At 37.1% G+C, this 17296-nt stretch overlaps 1 protein-coding gene across 1 annotated transcript in view; it reads right to left on the minus strand.

The window, feature by feature from the left end:
- The window catches only part of dgat1a (diacylglycerol O-acyltransferase 1a), a 35042-nt gene that overhangs the window by 4306 nt on the left and 13440 nt on the right, over positions 1-17296 (minus strand). Inside the window, exons 3-13 of the mRNA XM_036567532.1 lie at positions 10709-10749; positions 9410-9495; positions 8405-8457; positions 8126-8231; positions 5583-5711; positions 3598-3672; positions 2577-2680; positions 1873-1911; positions 1739-1780; positions 1102-1146; positions 868-980 (exon numbers count right to left, since the gene is read on the minus strand). Of these exons, the coding sequence (XP_036423425.1) occupies positions 868-980; positions 1102-1146; positions 1739-1780; positions 1873-1911; positions 2577-2680; positions 3598-3672; positions 5583-5711; positions 8126-8231; positions 8405-8457; positions 9410-9495; positions 10709-10749 (833 nt within the window). The remainder of the gene's footprint in view (positions 1-867; positions 981-1101; positions 1147-1738; positions 1781-1872; positions 1912-2576; positions 2681-3597; positions 3673-5582; positions 5712-8125; positions 8232-8404; positions 8458-9409; positions 9496-10708; positions 10750-17296) is intronic.

Genomic DNA, 17296 nt, shown 5'->3' on the forward strand with positions numbered 1-17296 from the left:
TCTTCAACTCATCCAAAAGATACTGGATGGAGCTCCATCAGTCCAGAGAACACAGTTCCACTGCTCCACTGCCCAACTCTGGGGGGCTTTATGCCCCTCTAGTCAACACTTGGCATTAAGCTTGGTAACCTTGTGCTCATGTTTGGCTGCTCCAGAGCATCTCATTCTATTGATCAGTGCTTTTCTATGGTTTTCTATGGAGATTATACTGAAAGTTTGGTCTAATAAAGAGTAACAGGACTCCAGGAACTGAGCAATAATTGTCATCATGCATGAACTTATTTGTTTAAGGAAGTCTGCTGGAAGAGCAAAATCCCAAACATGACACTCCCTCTATACAAGAGCTGCCCAATGTGAGGCCTGTGGGCCAAAGTTGGCCTGCAAGGACGACTGATTTAGATCAGCAGGAAAGCTGCCAGCACCCAGTTAGAGAACCTACATTTAACATTTTAACTAGTTTAGTAACAAACTGTACAGTCTAAAAAAACTACTTTTGTTTTACTTTCTTTATGTTTCTTTTTCTCATCTCATTTTTCATTCTTAATTTCTTTAATTTTTCTATTTTGTTTCTTTGTTTATTACTTTCTGTCTTCTTCTTTCATTTCTTATCCTTTTTCTGTCTCAGAATAATGAAAAGGTTCTATATCCGCTAAAGATTCCACTTAGAAACCTACGTCCAAGTCATGAACCGTTTAGGACTCTTTCTTGAGTGTAGCTTCTGTAAACGGTGTCGTACATTCCGTTATAATTACAGCAACAAACCTAATCAGGATCCAAAAGTTAGCATTGCTTTGATTCACCTGTCTTTCTACACTAAATCTTACAAGATCCTGATCCAGACAAACACCAGACAGAGAGTGAACTCACCACCAGTCTCTGTAAAACTCTCTGTCTCCAAACTGCATCAGCTCAGCCACAAAGTTCATGGAGGAATGGAAAAACCAGTAGAAAAAGATGAGCCATATCAAATGATTGGGCACCTGATGTAGAGAAAGGTAAGTACCATTAATGTGTTATTAGACACAATGATGACAAAGGGAAGCATAAACAACACCGCACATCAGTAACACCATTTCTACTCTGAGTTACTGCAGTACTCACAGCGAGCTTCAGGAGGCGCTCCACCATCCTAGACAACTCCATGTTCTGTCACAAGAGAAACAATTCATATTCAACTAAATGCAAAAGCAAACACTCTGCCAGGCCACAGTAACAGCTCCAGCTCCACACCATCACAGTGAATAAGCATTTCTTTGACCACCTAATAAGCATCTATTGTCAGTAAAATTACTGGGAAAAATAACCCTTATGATATGTGCTATAACTTTTACACAGGCCACATTTTATTTTCCCCATTATGTTAAATTCAACAAATTTAAATTAATTTAAATAAATAAAATTATTTTAAAATTTTAAATTAAATTTAAAGTAATATTGTACTAAAATGTTCAGGAGTGTGTTCTCATGTTTTCACTTATTTTCACACAGCTGAACCAACGGTGTTCAAACTGTTCCATATGACTGCATAATCACTAACTTATAACCATTAGCTTAATTTAAGCACAGTTTCTCTGGGTGTTTATCCACCCCTGTGGTTCAGTTAGGCAGAGCAGAGTCTCCTCTGTTTAAGGTATTACATATTATTCTGTCTACTGAAATAATGAATGATTACAGCATTGAAAAATCCTCTGGGTGAATGTCACGACCGGCACAGCTGACAAGCGTAATGAGGCTTTACCTGAAAAGGCTTCATGGAGTTTTGAACGGTCGGCACCATCCACTGGAAAATAGAGAGACCGTTAATTACAGGCCATACACAGATCACCAATAGAAGCACTGAAGGTCAATATGTTTCAGATGGTCCACACGTACCTGCTGTATCAATCCAACTTGTAACTGCATCAAAAATAGCTGTAATAAGAACATATATGTATATGTAAAGCTAAACGAATTACATGTAAACATACAGATACTCAGTATATCCTTAGGATACGCCCTGAGTGAATGAAAGTGCTAAAAAACATATATCCCAAAAATGTGATAATAGTGGCTAATAAGTGGATATACACTACCATTCAGTTACAGATGAGTGTATGAAATGATTCGTCTGCAAGTCATGTTCAACAGCTTTACAATAATTATAAGGAAGCTGTAAAAATGAACTGATCAGAAAGGTGCTGTAAATGGCTGAGAAAGCCGTATAATATCAAGAAGTAATAGTAAAATTAATATCCTGAATGCCTTTCATGAGAGTTCAAGGCAGATGACTGGACTAAAACGTATTATCGTCACTACAGGCTATTATTTGTAACTTTATAACTTTCTGTTGTTTCCAAACTACCTGAAATACTGAATAAAACATTAGAAATACTTTTTATGTGTTTATTATATAATACTTTATTCACATTGTAAAGTTTACTGTATATAAAATAAAAAATATTAATTGACTTCAAATGAATTCAAACTGTTGAATGACAGTGCAGTTGAATTTAAATGTTACTCAATGCTTATTTGTGATCAGAATGTAAACAGAGCCGTATTTCAGGACTGTTTTGATGTGCGATTAAAACTCTCACCATCTCCAGAAGTCTCCTCAGCAGAAAGCGTTTGCGTATCCGTGGAGATCGGGGGAAGTTTAGCTCGTAGCACAGTGTTGGGGCGAAAATGAAATAGTACATATCTAAACGAAAATAGAGGAAAGAAATGTGAGTGAGTGACACGGCACACACTGAAAGCTTCATGCCTTAACAACATTTCATCACTCCAAGTAAACAGTGAATGGCATGTTTGGTAAGTGCAGTCAAAAGTTTGGATACATCAACTCATGAAGAGTTTTACTTAATTTATTTTTACTATTTTCTCATCTCATCAGAATAGTCTCATAGTCAGAAAAGTGAAAACAGGTCCACCTGGAACGCTTTTCCAACAGGGCTGAAGACAATACACATATATCGGAAGCTTGATTGACCACACAGAACTATGTGTTGTGTGGACGTTTAAAAAAAGTCACTTTTTCATTTTGGAAATAAATAAATGAATACATTAGCAGCAACAATCAACACTAACAGTTAGCATCACTTTATGCATTTGTATTAGAAACTCTTTTTTTTATTGCACGGGCTACATTTTTGTTTTATCCCCCCCCACAATATGAAATGCACAGTAATTGTGCATTAAAATGTGCAGAAGTGTGTTCTCTCTAAAGGATGTGTTCATTTCTTATCACTTAGAAAATCAACAACATATTGTGTGTAGATGTCATGATGAATGGACCAAAAGAAATGTCCCAAAATTACATGGACAAATGTCTGGTTCCATTGACTTACATTAAAGGTAAAGTGTTCTTTCTCCTGTAAAGTTACTATTTTGGAGATATGAGGTTTTGATCCGACAGCAGCGATATATATATATATATATATATATATATATATATATATATATATATATATATATATATTAGTATATACATATATACATATATACATCAGGATGATATACATTCACTCAGGAGTGTCCAGCCTTTTACAGTTTCACAGTCCTACATGAGGCCTTTCACTATCTTTATTCATACAGTGTAGAGAAAAACAGCAGCAGTACCTCTGTGGGTGAGATTGCCTGGGTAGGTCACATGACTGTGTACTGCATTCCCATTGGCCCTGTGCACAGACGGACCTGCAGTGGAACACGTACATCAGCAGAGCAGAGAGAAAGGACAAAGAATTTTACATGTAGAACTAATCAGGATAATTACCTAAAGCTTTCCTTTACAGTAAATTATTATTCATTATTATTCTTTATTATTGCTTATTATTCAGTAACTATCGGGACTTCAGTGCAAAGTGGTTGAGCTATTCCTAGGTTATGGAAGTGTGTAATAAACTCTGGGCTGCTGGTGGGCCCAAGGCCATTTAAGGGGTTAAAATAAATGCAACATGGTTTTACATTTTGTTTCCTTGCACAATGAATATAATATAATAATAATACATTTTTAAGCACAAATCTCCAAATACTTTTTGCAGCGACTGTATTTAAAGATGAAGAGATGTAAATAAAGTTATTCAGAGTGGTTTGATGTGAAATGGATCACTGTAGAGAAACTTGAAACATTATTTTTTATTACAGTTGTGGTGAGAGGAACCAGGGGTCACACTGTCTACAATGCACATATGGCCAAAAAAGTTTTTGTGTGTGTGTGTGTGTGTGTGTGTGTGTGTGTATTATGTAGATTTAGGCCTTGCATTTAACTCTACAGAATCTCTCAAAAGAACAAACATATTTTGAATTATTTACTGTAAAAACTAGTAGTGTGAAAATCTATAGACATCTGGTTCCTATCACCACCACTGTGAACAATTCTGACTCCGAAATTTTCTCTAGAATCTCTAACATTTCACATCAAACCATGCTGAATGACTTCATTTACATCTTAAGCATTTATTTATGGAAAACGTAAAAAAAATGGTGGAGTTCCCCTTTAAGATAATCAAATTGAACTGTGGTGAAATTTAAGATTTCATACATGACTCTGTGATCATCAGCTCTGCTGTTGTACAGTTTAGCAGAAATAAGGGTCCTCCAGTCTCTCCAGCAGATGGCAGTATTATAAAGCACAGGAGGTCAAGTTCATCTCCAGTGTGACAGCAGACAGCAGACAGTAGGAGTGGAATGTATGCAGGGTGCGCATACATATGTTTGTTCATGTAGTCTACTCTAAACACAGCGTTTAAACATTCAAACACTAAAAGCCACTAAGCGAAAGCAAAGGCGCCCAGGTCACACGTCAGCCATGGTGACCGGAGTCAAATGCCTCATTAAGTCACACTCCGCTTCACCTCATGTTAATGCACAGCAGGTCAGCTGGATAAACAAGTCCACAATTAAAGCACACGCACACTTATCCACTTTACACTGCAGCCTTTAACCCGACAGCCTGTTTCTTCAGAGGGAAATACAAACTCTCTTCTGTAAGCAAAAGCAATCTGAGACCTGCGTTAGAGTTCAGTAACTAAAAGCACCTCTCTGCTTTGTGGTGGAGGACCACGCGCTTACAGCATGATTTGTTACATGTAAAAAAGCCTAAATTATTTTTTGCAGCTGTGAGTGATGAGGAAAATTATGTTGACTGGGGAGCGGCTCCTCCAATCCACACAGTTTTACTTAAAGTTCACCCAGCGCAAAGTGAAATTAGTCGCCATTAGAAGTGAATTCTTGTGTCCTTTTTCATTAAAATGAAAAGGTAAATTTTACTCTGCAGCTTTACTCTGAAAACTAAAATAAAAAAGAAAACCTTTTGATGGTTAATGTATAGCATCACTGTCCAAAAACAAAACCCAAATATCTCCATTTTTTTAGATTTTTATTTTTCTACATCATTTGAGCACACAAACTGCCCTTTACATCGTGTAAACATCTCATATTGAATGGACCAACAGAAATCCTCCAAAATTTCTTGGAATAAAACTAATTTACATTCACTTACATTAAAAGTGCTGTTTTGGAGATACTTGTTTTTCTTCAGACAGTGACGATAGACAGACAGACAGTGCTATGTGCTCATTTTGTGGGAGCTTGTTTGTACTCACAGGAGTTGGAGCGGGACAGGGTGCGGGCTTTGGCCTGCCTGATCTCCCTGCACCACTTGTTGACGTCCTTGTAGGAGTAGAGCTTCAGCAGGAGGACAGTGTAGACCCCCAGCGCAAAGACGCCACCCACTGCAAACACAAGATACTTCTAAACACCAAACACACGCTATCAGTGGTGATAATAAAAACATGTTGAAATTTGATGAGAAATTCACAGTAAAGGCAAATATATTCTATTAATTTAATTGCTGTGTGTAGTCTTGAACATTGAACTCTGTCTGTCATTGTTGATATAGTATGTGAATTATATGTAAATGTAATTTATTATGTAATTAGCTATGTAATAAGCTATGGAATTACATAATTATATTTTAATAATATAGCAAAATGTCAGTAATAATTTCACCCTCAGATAAACAGCACTTAAAGATTTCATCTTTGAGAGATCAAGCTCCACTTGAAAAAAATACACAGGTATTTCTGTCCATCCTTCCACTGTGAGAAGACAACTAGGGGTCGACCGATATGTGATTTTGAGAGCCAATACCGATTATTGGTTGATGAAGCTGATGAACAATATAAGTTGATGAAATTTACCTGCTATAAATTTTTAAAGTTTATATTGTGATAACTTACAGGAGCACTAAACATATATCAGTTGAACATAATGTTTAATGAAGTACTAACACTAAAGATTTGAACATAAAGTATATGAAGCTTCTAGACAGATAATGTTTGGAAATTAGAATGAGAGAATGTAATGATATATTTTAAAATAACTTTAACAGATAAAAAAGAAAGGTTTAAACAGATCTTTAAAGTTAGAAAAATGTAATAAAGTAAACAGCTCCCCAAAGTCAAACTCAGTAATAATTTAAATATAGGTCACAGTGGTGCTTGAAAGTTTGTGAACCCTTTAAAATGTTCTATATTTCTACATAAATTTGACTTTTCACACAAGTCCTAATAGTAGATAAAGAGAACCACATTTAACAAATGAGACAAAACTATTTGTTCATTTATTTATTGAGGAAAATGATCTAATATTGATCCAATATGGCAAAACTATGTGAACATTTGCTCTCAGTATCTGGTGTGACCCCTTTGTGCAGCAATTACTGCAACTAAACGTTTCTGGTAACTGTTGATTAGTTCTGAACATCGGCTTTGTGGAGTTTTAGCCCATTCCTCCGTACAAAACAGCTCCAACTCTGTTATGTTGGTGGGTTTCCTCCCATGAACTGCTTGCTTCAGGTCCTTCCACAACATGTTTATAGGATTAAGGTCAGAACTTTGACTTGGCCATTCCCAAATATCAACTTTATTCTTCTTTAACCATTCTTTGGTTTAATGACGTGTGTGCTTAGGGTCATTGTCTTGCTGCATGACCCATGTTCTCTTGAGTTTCAGCTCACAGACAGATGTCCTGACATTTTCCTTTAGAATTTGCCTGTATAATTCAGAGTTCATTGTTCCATGATGGCAAGCAGTCCTGGCCCAGATGCAGCAAAACAGGCCTAAACCATAATACTACCACCACCATGTTTCACAGATGGGATATGCAGTGTTTTCCTCCAAACGTAAAGTTTTCATTTAAACCAAAAAGTTCTATTTTGGTCTCATCCATCCATAAAACATTGACAAAACATTGTTCCGATAGTCTTCTGGCTTGTTCATGTGATCTTTAGCAAACTGCAGGTGGATTGATGGAGTCCAAACTCTTTAGAGATGATTTTAAAACAGTTTCCAGCCTGATGAGCATCAACAACTCTTCTTCTGAGGTCCTCAGAAATCTCCTTTGTTCATGCCACAATACGCTTCCACAAACATGTGTTGTGAAGATCAGCCTGTGATAAACCCCTGTTCTTTAAATAAAATGAGGAGGTCACTCACACCTGATTGTCATCCCACTGATTGAAAACACCTGACTCTAATTTCATCTTCAAATCATCTGCTAATCCTAAAGGTTCACATACTTTTGCCACTCACAGGTTTTTAATATCAGATCATTTTCCTCAATAAATAAATGACCAAGTCTAATATTTTTGTCTCATTTGTTTAATTTGGTGCCCTGCGATGGACTGGCGACCTGTCCAGGGTGTATCCTGCCTTCCGCCCAATGACAGCTGGGATAGGCTCCAGCACCCCATCGCGACCCAGAAGGACAAGCGGTTTAGATGATGTGTGTGTGTGTGTGTGTGTGTGTGTGTGTGTGTGTGTGTGTGTTTAATTTGGTTCTCATTATCTGCTATTAAAAGACTTGTGTGAAAATCTGATGAAGTTTTAGGTCAAATTTATGCAGAAATATAGAAAATTCAAAACGGTTCACACACTTTCAAGCACCACTGTACATTGTTACAGAGAGCACAGAGGGTTCGAAATATAAACAGCAGGTCTCGGTGATGAGCCAAAACCCAGTTCATGTTTCTAATGACAAACCTCTGAATATTGATGACAGAGATTACAGTCCGCAGTGTCATAGCAGAACAGTTATAGTAGATAGTGTAATCGTCTCTTTTGACTGTTGTAAATGGAAATCTTACCTGGGGTCATGGAGTTCAATGTAAGTATAGTGGCTGATGGAAAGCACAAAATGGCACCAAGATTGACACAATAAAGGAATGTTCCGGTACCCTCTGAGATCGTGCCCTGAGACCGGCAACAGAAAGATGTCAGTACTTGATCTACGCATTCAGGAGTTTGTAACTCACTATAACTGATTACATGATAACAGCTCCAGCGAGAACCACACAGTTGACAGATTTCACACACAGTTTCACAGATGTCTCTATTGGTCTCAGTGATTAGAGCGTGACACTCACCACAGCCAGCCTCCGCTCCGTGTACAGAGCTGCCATTATGAACACATTGGACACTGCAAGAGCAAATCCACAAATCAGACACACTTCATAATATTATGATGTGTTGCGTACAGGAGGCGAGCTGAATACTGTACGGAAAGGACCGGCTTCAATTAGGCAGCTGCAGCTCACTATTCGACCCAGTTTAGATTAATGAATAGACTTGGTTTTGTGCCTAATACAGGCAGAAGAGTGAAAGGGTATAAAATCCAGTCACCAAAATCAGGCAAAGAAAATGATGCTGGTAAAAAATATGGAAAAAAGAACATTTTTGAATACAAACAGAACATAAAAACAGAAAAAAATCTAATGAAATATTAATAACTGGTTAATGACATCTGGTTCATTTCCACAGATTCACAAATGGTACTTTTCCCTCTCCCAGTATTTAGCAGATCCCAAATAAAATAAGAGAAGAGCTAATAACCTTGATCTGATGGCTAAAGTAGGCCTGTTTAAATGCCTGCTTTATTGAATTGATTGATTTGTGGCATTACTGAATAAATGCAACAGTGATTGATTTTTTTTTTTTAGCTTAGCTTAAACACAACAGCGCTGCTAAAGGACACGTCATGGAAAAACAAACCAAACAAGTGTTATAAGTGGACAAAACAGTAAAGGTCAAGAAGAATGTAGGATATGAACCTTTAATGACTGATAAAACACATTTAACCCCTTTCTGTAGGCCTCAAAAACGAATTGTTGGATATTTTTTAAAATAAAATTAAACAACACAGTTTAATTCAAAACATAACTAAAATCTAATTTACATGTTGTTTATTTTTATTTCTAGTGCAATAAAAAATATTAAGTAGGACATCTAAAACATGTTGAAATTGCATTTTATAGCTACTGTGAAAATAAAAACTATTATTAAAAATAAAGTTTTCACTCTTTCTTTACATTCTGTGAAAAATGCTGTTGTCTGTTAACTGTTTCTGATATAAGGGTGATCTGTAGGATTACCGATGATAAGGCATGGGGCGGGCCAGCTGTATGGGTCCTTTAAAAAGAGGGAGACCACCTGGATGGGGTCCACCAGTATTCCATATCTGTGGAGTTGAAAACAAAAGAAACAAGGGACCATCAAGAACTTTTACTGCCACTGTTGCCTGTTCTTTTCCATAACATACCATAATATACCATAACCATGATCTCATAGCTGAAATCAACGGAATAAGTCTAACACTCTCTACTGATGTCTGTAATAAGAAACACACACAGATGTATCAAAACCTGCATAATGACCCCACCAGCTTTACGAGGCAAGGCTATGAACACTGGGGAGAGAAGTTGGGCTAACTTTGCAGTTTCTGTTGTAATGGCTGTGGTTAGCATTTAGTGTAACTTCTTTCTGAAACGTCAGGAACATGCATTGGCTCTCTTGTTGTCTAGAATTATAGTGTAATTCATGTATTACTAGTAATGTGCAAGTCAGAGACCATTCATTGATTTCATTTCCAGTCAAAACATCCATTAAGTTCAAGTTATTCATTTTTTAGAATATATTCCAGAGAAGATTAAATATAAGATGTTCAGTTTGCATAAGGAATGAGAAAGACAAAGGAAAAAGATACAGAAAAAAATGGAACTCCTAACAAAGATGCAAGACCTAGGAGACCCCCAAAACTGTCCTCATCAGATAAACAGTATTTAAAGCTCACATCTTTGAGAAAGAGGACAAACACTTCTGTTAAATATAATTTTTCTGTTTTTTTCTGATGCTGAAAAATGAACGTAATGGCTGTTTTGACTGAAAAATAAATCAGTGAAGGGTGGTCTCCAGTGGTGGATTGAGAAAATTTAGCAGGGGTTGGAAAGGGGTCACAGGGAGATCCAGGTGGATGTGAATGTGCAGAGGGGCTTTGGAGAGACGCTGGACAGTTGTTTTGCAGAGCAGCGTTAGCGAAACCAACTCTCCCCTTAAAGGCAAAGCAGGATCGATGAGATGCACTCACAATGAATGTGTGAGTTGGGGGCAGGGGGGTGTGGGAAGCTATGGAACAGTTGTTCCACCAATAGTGAAACAACTATCCTCTTAAAGGGTCAAACAGTCAATGATGTGGCAGAAATTTTGTGGTCGCACCTTCGGTGGCCAATCAGATTTCAGGGAAGGCACTGGTCATTCCGGCCACTCCTTTAGAACCATGCATGGTGGTCTCTGACTTTTGCACAGCATTGTATGTTGTGATGCACAATAAGTTCAATAAATGAACTGCAATGCAAGACGTTACGGGAATTTTGCATGATCTACTGCGCACTTACTTTATAAGATTCTCCAGGAAAAGGCGCGCATTGGACAAAACCTGTAAGAGAAAAGAAACAATCCTACGGTCAGTTTACAACATGCCATAGTTAATGATTTGTTTTTCTTTGCATCATGTTTATCACTGTTTATCATATGCTGTAAAGCTGCAGAGATCGTTGAGGGATCAAAGTCTTCACAAAGCACCTGGCTCCATTATCAACAGATCCATCCTCAGCCTGATAAAGGAGTGTACTGTCAGCTAACATCATTACACAGTCAACACCGCACAGACTGAAGTGCTGCTCTTTAAAACCTTTACTAAAGCAATAGTTTGGCAATCAATCATATTTACACAGTTTAGCCTTATCACAAATGTAGCTGATCAGCCAAGACATGTTTGGTATCTCTAGTTTGCTGCTTTTGTTTTACACTGCAGCTACGAGGCTAATGTAGCTAGTAATGGAAGCTGATACCTCATCAAGTAGCATTCTGCAAATCGCATGTTAAATCATCCAATATTTGCATCAAACTGTGTTGAGTAGTTAAGTAATCTCAAATATTCTTGCTCATGTGGTTTCTGACACTATGTTATACTGTTATCTATAAACATGGTGTGAGACAGTTCACAACAAATGAGATGCGAATAAGCAGCAAAATCCTGGACACAATATTTCCTGGTGTCCACACTCTCAGAAATAAAGGTGCTAAACTGTCACTGGGGCAGTACCCCTCTTGTCCCTGGGGTGGGACCCTCAGGGAGAACATCTTAGTACCTTTAGTCAGGGAACATAACTGTACAAAATCCATTAAAATTATATTTTCTAAGCTGTACTGACTCCACACACCCCGTCTCGTCTACAGGCTTTTATTTTATTGTTCTGTTTTAAAACATTCGGTTATGAAAAGGTACAAATATGTACTTTTCACCTGGAAAAACTTATTTAAGGTACACAGTTGGACCTTAAAACCACTGTTGTACCTTTGAGGGAACATTTACATTGTTTGTACCTTGATGAACGAAAAGTGTACCTGCACAGAACCTTTATTTCTAACAGTGCATGCATTTTCATATGTCATCCTTTCTTATGAAGTTTAAACAGCTACTTTTTATCCTATAAAACATTTGTATACAAAGAATAGGATTTTAGATTATCCTCAATGTAGGGACACTGTTTCAGAGAGATGCAGTGTTTAGGCTCTCGGCACGGTTTTAAAAAATGCCTGCATTGAAGAACCATTTTTGGTTCCCAAAGAGTCATGTTTGAAAAAGAAATGTCAGTGTGAAGAAATGTTTAAAGCCTTAAAGAACCTTAGTGCAGAGGTTCTTTACCAATTTAAGGGTTCCAACTAGAACCTTTACATTTTGTGGAGGTTCTTTGAAAGTTCTTCAGGTCCGCATTGAACAGGCCCTTCTGTGGCATCATGCAAAAAACCCTTTTCTTTATTTTTAAGAATGCAGCGATGTGAGGTCACGAGTTTGATCCCTGGGTCCCAGATCCCAGATCCCAGAGTGTCCAGGAATTTCACAGGGCTGAGGTGGCCAACCTGAACACACCAGATGTGACGTTTATTGTGATACACAAAAAAACCAAACAAATAGTCAGAATGTATTCAATTGTAAATTGATATAATTTTCTCACAAAACAAGCAAACAGTGACACTGCCACATTTTAGTAGAGCGTGAAGAGCACGGAGAGTTCCCCTTCTCATTCAGGACCTTTGAGTTCTTTCGCACATAGATGTCTGTCTCATGAGATGTCAGCGCAATACGTGATGAAACAGGACAAATGACGTCTGTCAAGAAGCTCTATCTGCACTATGATTACGTAAAACTGGTTTGGAAAGACTTGGTCAGATTTGTAACTGATCATATTGAGTCTGTTCTTTCTCTGTACCTAGAAAATGTTTTGTTTGCTTTTAATAATGTTTGCAGAGATAAAGTAAATTTATATTATTAACTTAATTACAATCTCAGCAACATTTTATGCTCATCAATGTAAATCTAGTAATGCCACACCGTTCATGATTCTTTTATTATAGATGAGACCAAGATATGTGAAAACTGCTTTTCATTTAACAAATAAAAAAGCTGTGAAGACTGTGAACTTTTAAAAATCACCACACTGTTAGAAATAAAGGTTCTGTGCAGGTACAGTTTTTGTTTATCAAGGTACAAACAATGTAAATGTTCCCTCAACAGTGGTTTTAAGGTCCAACTGTGCACCTTAAATAAATTTTTCTGGGTGAAAAGTTCGTATTTGTACCTTTTCATAACCGAATGTTTTAAAATAAAATAAATATAACAATAAAATAAAAAGCCTGGAGACGAGACGGGGTGTGTGGAGTCAGTACAACTTAGGAAATATAATTTTAGTGGATTATGGTACAGTTATGTTTCCTGACTAAAGGTACTGAGATGTACCCTTGAGGGTCCCACCCCAGTGAAAAGAGGGGTCCTGCCCCAGTGACAGTTTACTACCTTTTTTCTGAGAGTGTAGGTGTCTTTATTTAACTGTACCCTCTACATGTAGTTTGGTTTAGTTTTAATTTTTGTGTTGTAAATTATTAGTATTGTGTTGAGGTAAATAAATACTAAAAAAAGTTCTAGTTTCTGGAGCACGATCTGTCAGCTTGGTTGTTGCTATGCCAACAGCAGAAACAACAGTGACTGGTTAAGCAAGTTCTCCTGCATCATGTAAATTTGCAAAAAATGAAACAGAGGGTGAATGAAGTAACATCACAGTCCAAACATCTGCATCTGGTGTACAAGTTATGATCAGTTAAATGTATGTTCTCTTTCAGAGGTGCCCAGTCCTGGTCCTGGAAATCTACCACCCTGCAGAGTTCAGCTCCAACCCTAATCTAACACACCTGATCCAGGTAATGAAGGCCTTCAGGGGCATCTCAATAATAGTGCCAGGTGTGTTGGATCTGAAGTCTTCAGGGTGGTAGATCTCCAGGACCAGGACTGAGCACACCTGTCCTCATTCCTTTATTGATGTCCAAACAAAACGCTCAAATAAAAGCATACAGTTTGAACAATGTTAACTGGTGCATATTAGCTTATTAAGGAGAAAACTGTGTGATTTTATCAAACTGTCGCTTTAATATAAGGCCAAAGGGGAAAAACTATTTCTAGTACAGTACAACAAACAGTTTAGGAAAAGGGGACCTGCATGGTTTCTTTAACATTGCAGCAACCATTTGTGCAGTTGGGTGTTGGGCATGCTGCCAAACTCTGGCCTGACCTCATTACACCAGCTCCATGATTGATGTTTTTACACATCCACGCCATAGTGATTACCCAGAGACCTCAGAACTCCTACTTCCACTGCATATCATTAAACCCAAACATCATACATGCACGAGTGTTAACACTCACTTCAAATATATGATGAACAGTGGGAAGCCTAAGAGCTTTTACAAGCTCCAGTTATTAGAGACGATGTGGAAATACAACGGTGATGGTAATACAATGTTGTCAAACAAAAAGGTGCCACAAAGGGTTCTTTAAGTGATGCCATAGAAGAACCACCTTTGCCCCCACGTGTTGCAACTGTGTAAGCACTAACTGCTAAAGGCTGAATAAGTGTATATATCTATCTATCTATCTATATATATATATATATATATATATATATATATATATATATATATATATATCTTGCTGCATTCAGAACAAAACCTCATATCTCTGTTTTTATCATTTTTCTGTTTTTGACATTTTTTGAAAATGCCTACTGCTCTTTATATGGTGTGTTAATTTCATGACAGATGGAGCAAAGGAATAGACCCAAAATTACTTGGAAAAACTTCTGGTTCCATTGACTTACATTAAAAGAAAAGTATGTTTTTTCCTCCTCCTGTAAAGTTACCATTTTGCAGATGCAAGGTTTTGTCCTGACAGCAGTTTCTATTACAAGTGATGTACACTCATATACAAATTGCATGTTTTGTTCATTTTCTAAGTGAAAAAAAGTTAACACATCCAGAGAGCATCCTTAAATATGGTATTTTTGTATGAACATTTAAATTTACAATTTTTATTTATGTGCTGAGTTTAGCACATTGGAATATAAAACACAAAATATACAAAAAAATAAAATAAATAAATAAAACACAAAATATACAATGTGACATAATTTTGCACATAACTTTTTTTTTTTAAACTCTGTAAATAAACAGTAATTATGTGTTAAAATGTGCATAAATGTGTTCTCTGTAGAGGATGGTTAGATTATTTTTCACTTAGAAAATCGACAAAACATCTTTTGACGAGGGGTGCCCAAACCTTTGCGTTTGACTGTCTCTTCACATCTGCTTTTATGCAATATAAATCTTCACTGTATCTTCAAAAATGGTTAGATTACATAATTCAGTAAGTCTTTAACCCCTTGAGCTCTAAGCTTCTTATTCAGCTATTGATCTTAAGACTTTTTATCCTGTAGCTAATGTGTATTATTCAATCACGAAAACAAAAACTAATATTAAAGTTATGTTCTTATGAAGTGCTTATAAAGCCCTCATACAGAGATTCTGGGTTAAGATGCACATAAAATTTAGGTAGAAATTACGAAGTTAAGTAAACCCTGATGTATAAAACTATCTCAATTACACTATTAAGCAAAAACGAAGAGAAAGAAAAAGAAAAGCACACACTCACTGGCTTAGCTTCTCTTTTTTTTGCACAGCACTAATGATCCCACTGAGCACCGCCCTCTCTCCAAAAGCTCTACTTTCCTCCTCCGAAATCTCCCTGTACCAGCAGTTTCCCACTTAACGTCCGTAATTATTCATTACAGAGGCACAAAGCATTCTGGGACTACGATGAGAATCCCGGCGAGGACATCAGTGTGATCTTGTTTCAAAGACGGGATTAATATTGGCTCTGAAATTGCGGTTCTCTCTCCGCAGCCGCTCCACTTTCCTTCTCTCAGCGGTTCAAGGGGAAATAGCTGTTTATTTTTAGAGACATGTGGCACTTCAGAGCGACCGTTAGAGTAATCCTCCGAAAACGCTGCGGTTTTGATTAGCGCAAAGCTCAGAGAGACGTCTCAGGACTCGGAGGAAGGACGGCCCACCATTCAGAACCACTACTTCTACTAATAATACGGATACTACACTCTTAAAAAGATGGTTCTTCAAGGGTTCTTTAGTAAAGGAAATGGTTCTATATAGAAACATGAACACTCAAAGAACTGTGTGCATGATTAAAGGGTTCTTTGCATCATGAAAGGTTCTTCAGATTGATGGAGAATGCGATGTAGATGATTTTACATAGAACCTTTTTAAAAAGGGTTCTATATCGCACCAAAAAAGGCTCTTCTTTTTGTAAAAAGCTCGACATCGTAACGACAGAAGAACCCTTTTTGGTGCTATATAGAACCCTTTTTAAACATTTTCAAAAAACCCTTTCATGATGCAAAGAACTCTTTAATCATGCAATGGGTTCTTTGAGTGTTCATGGTTCTATACAGAACTATTATAATCTGGATTAGAATAGTAGCAGCAGCGCCTCCCACAGTTCACACCCTGCCATGATATTGCATTATGAATTGGAGACGTAATGGCACTGTTGAATAATGAAGAATGAAGGAGATATGTTTACTAAGAGAGGCGCTGATTAGGGACAGTCCACCAACACATTGCACCTTCTTTAATTTTTAATTTCCATGCAAATAAACACGGGTAGAAATTTGTTTCAGGTTCAAAATAATGACTTTTTTTTTTCAAGGTTTCGACTTGGTAAACCTTGACTTATTTCAGCATCATACATTGAAGGAAACTCGTCATTAGGCTGTCAAAATATTACACCCAAATTTACATGCGCTCTTACCACATGTGAGTTTGATTGTATGGGTACGCTAAAGATGAAACTGATGAATAAAACTGACGGTAGATGCAACTTGAGTATGGGCCAATATGTGCTTTTGACAACTGTGTCGGATCATTATTTAGGCAACTTACTCTTTAATAGTGTTGTACAATATACATAAAGTTTTGGAAAATAGCAGTTTAGCACTTGCTTTTCCTCTACTTTTTGGTTTCAGATTTTTATTTCCTTTATGACATTAAGAATAATGTGACATGACAGGCATTTGAAATTGTTTTTTCCATCAAAAAATGCTTAAATGCTTCTCTTTTCTCTATAAGCACAAAACAATGTTGGCAAAAATAAGACCTGCTTTTCACAGCTGTTAAACAATGCACAGTGCACATAGTGGCCTCTCAGTAATGTTGCACTTCAAATGTGAAACTCCTAGTAACAGCATGTAGTCGCTGTATCTCCAAAACAGTAATTTGCAGGAGAGGAGAAAAACATTCTCAAAGCTACACTATGTAAGATTTTAGGATTTGGAGACCTCTCTGGTGGAGAGAGAACATTTTGTAATGCTGGTTATGCTACAAACCCCTTACCGAAGCAGATGATTGTGAACGTTAAAAGAAAATTCAAAGAGATGTGTCTTCTGAGGATGTGAGGGAATTATCTACTATTCACAGTATTTGATTACGTCATTAATAAGACCACATCACCATGTTGGTAGGCAAGCTGCATATCTGACAGTGCTCTGATAGAGCTTGTCTCCTCACCGTCACTGCAGCTA

This window comes from Colossoma macropomum, unplaced genomic scaffold, assembly GCF_904425465.1.
Source record: "Colossoma macropomum unplaced genomic scaffold, Colossoma_macropomum, whole genome shotgun sequence".
Classification (NCBI taxonomy): Eukaryota; Metazoa; Chordata; class Actinopteri; order Characiformes; family Serrasalmidae; genus Colossoma; species Colossoma macropomum.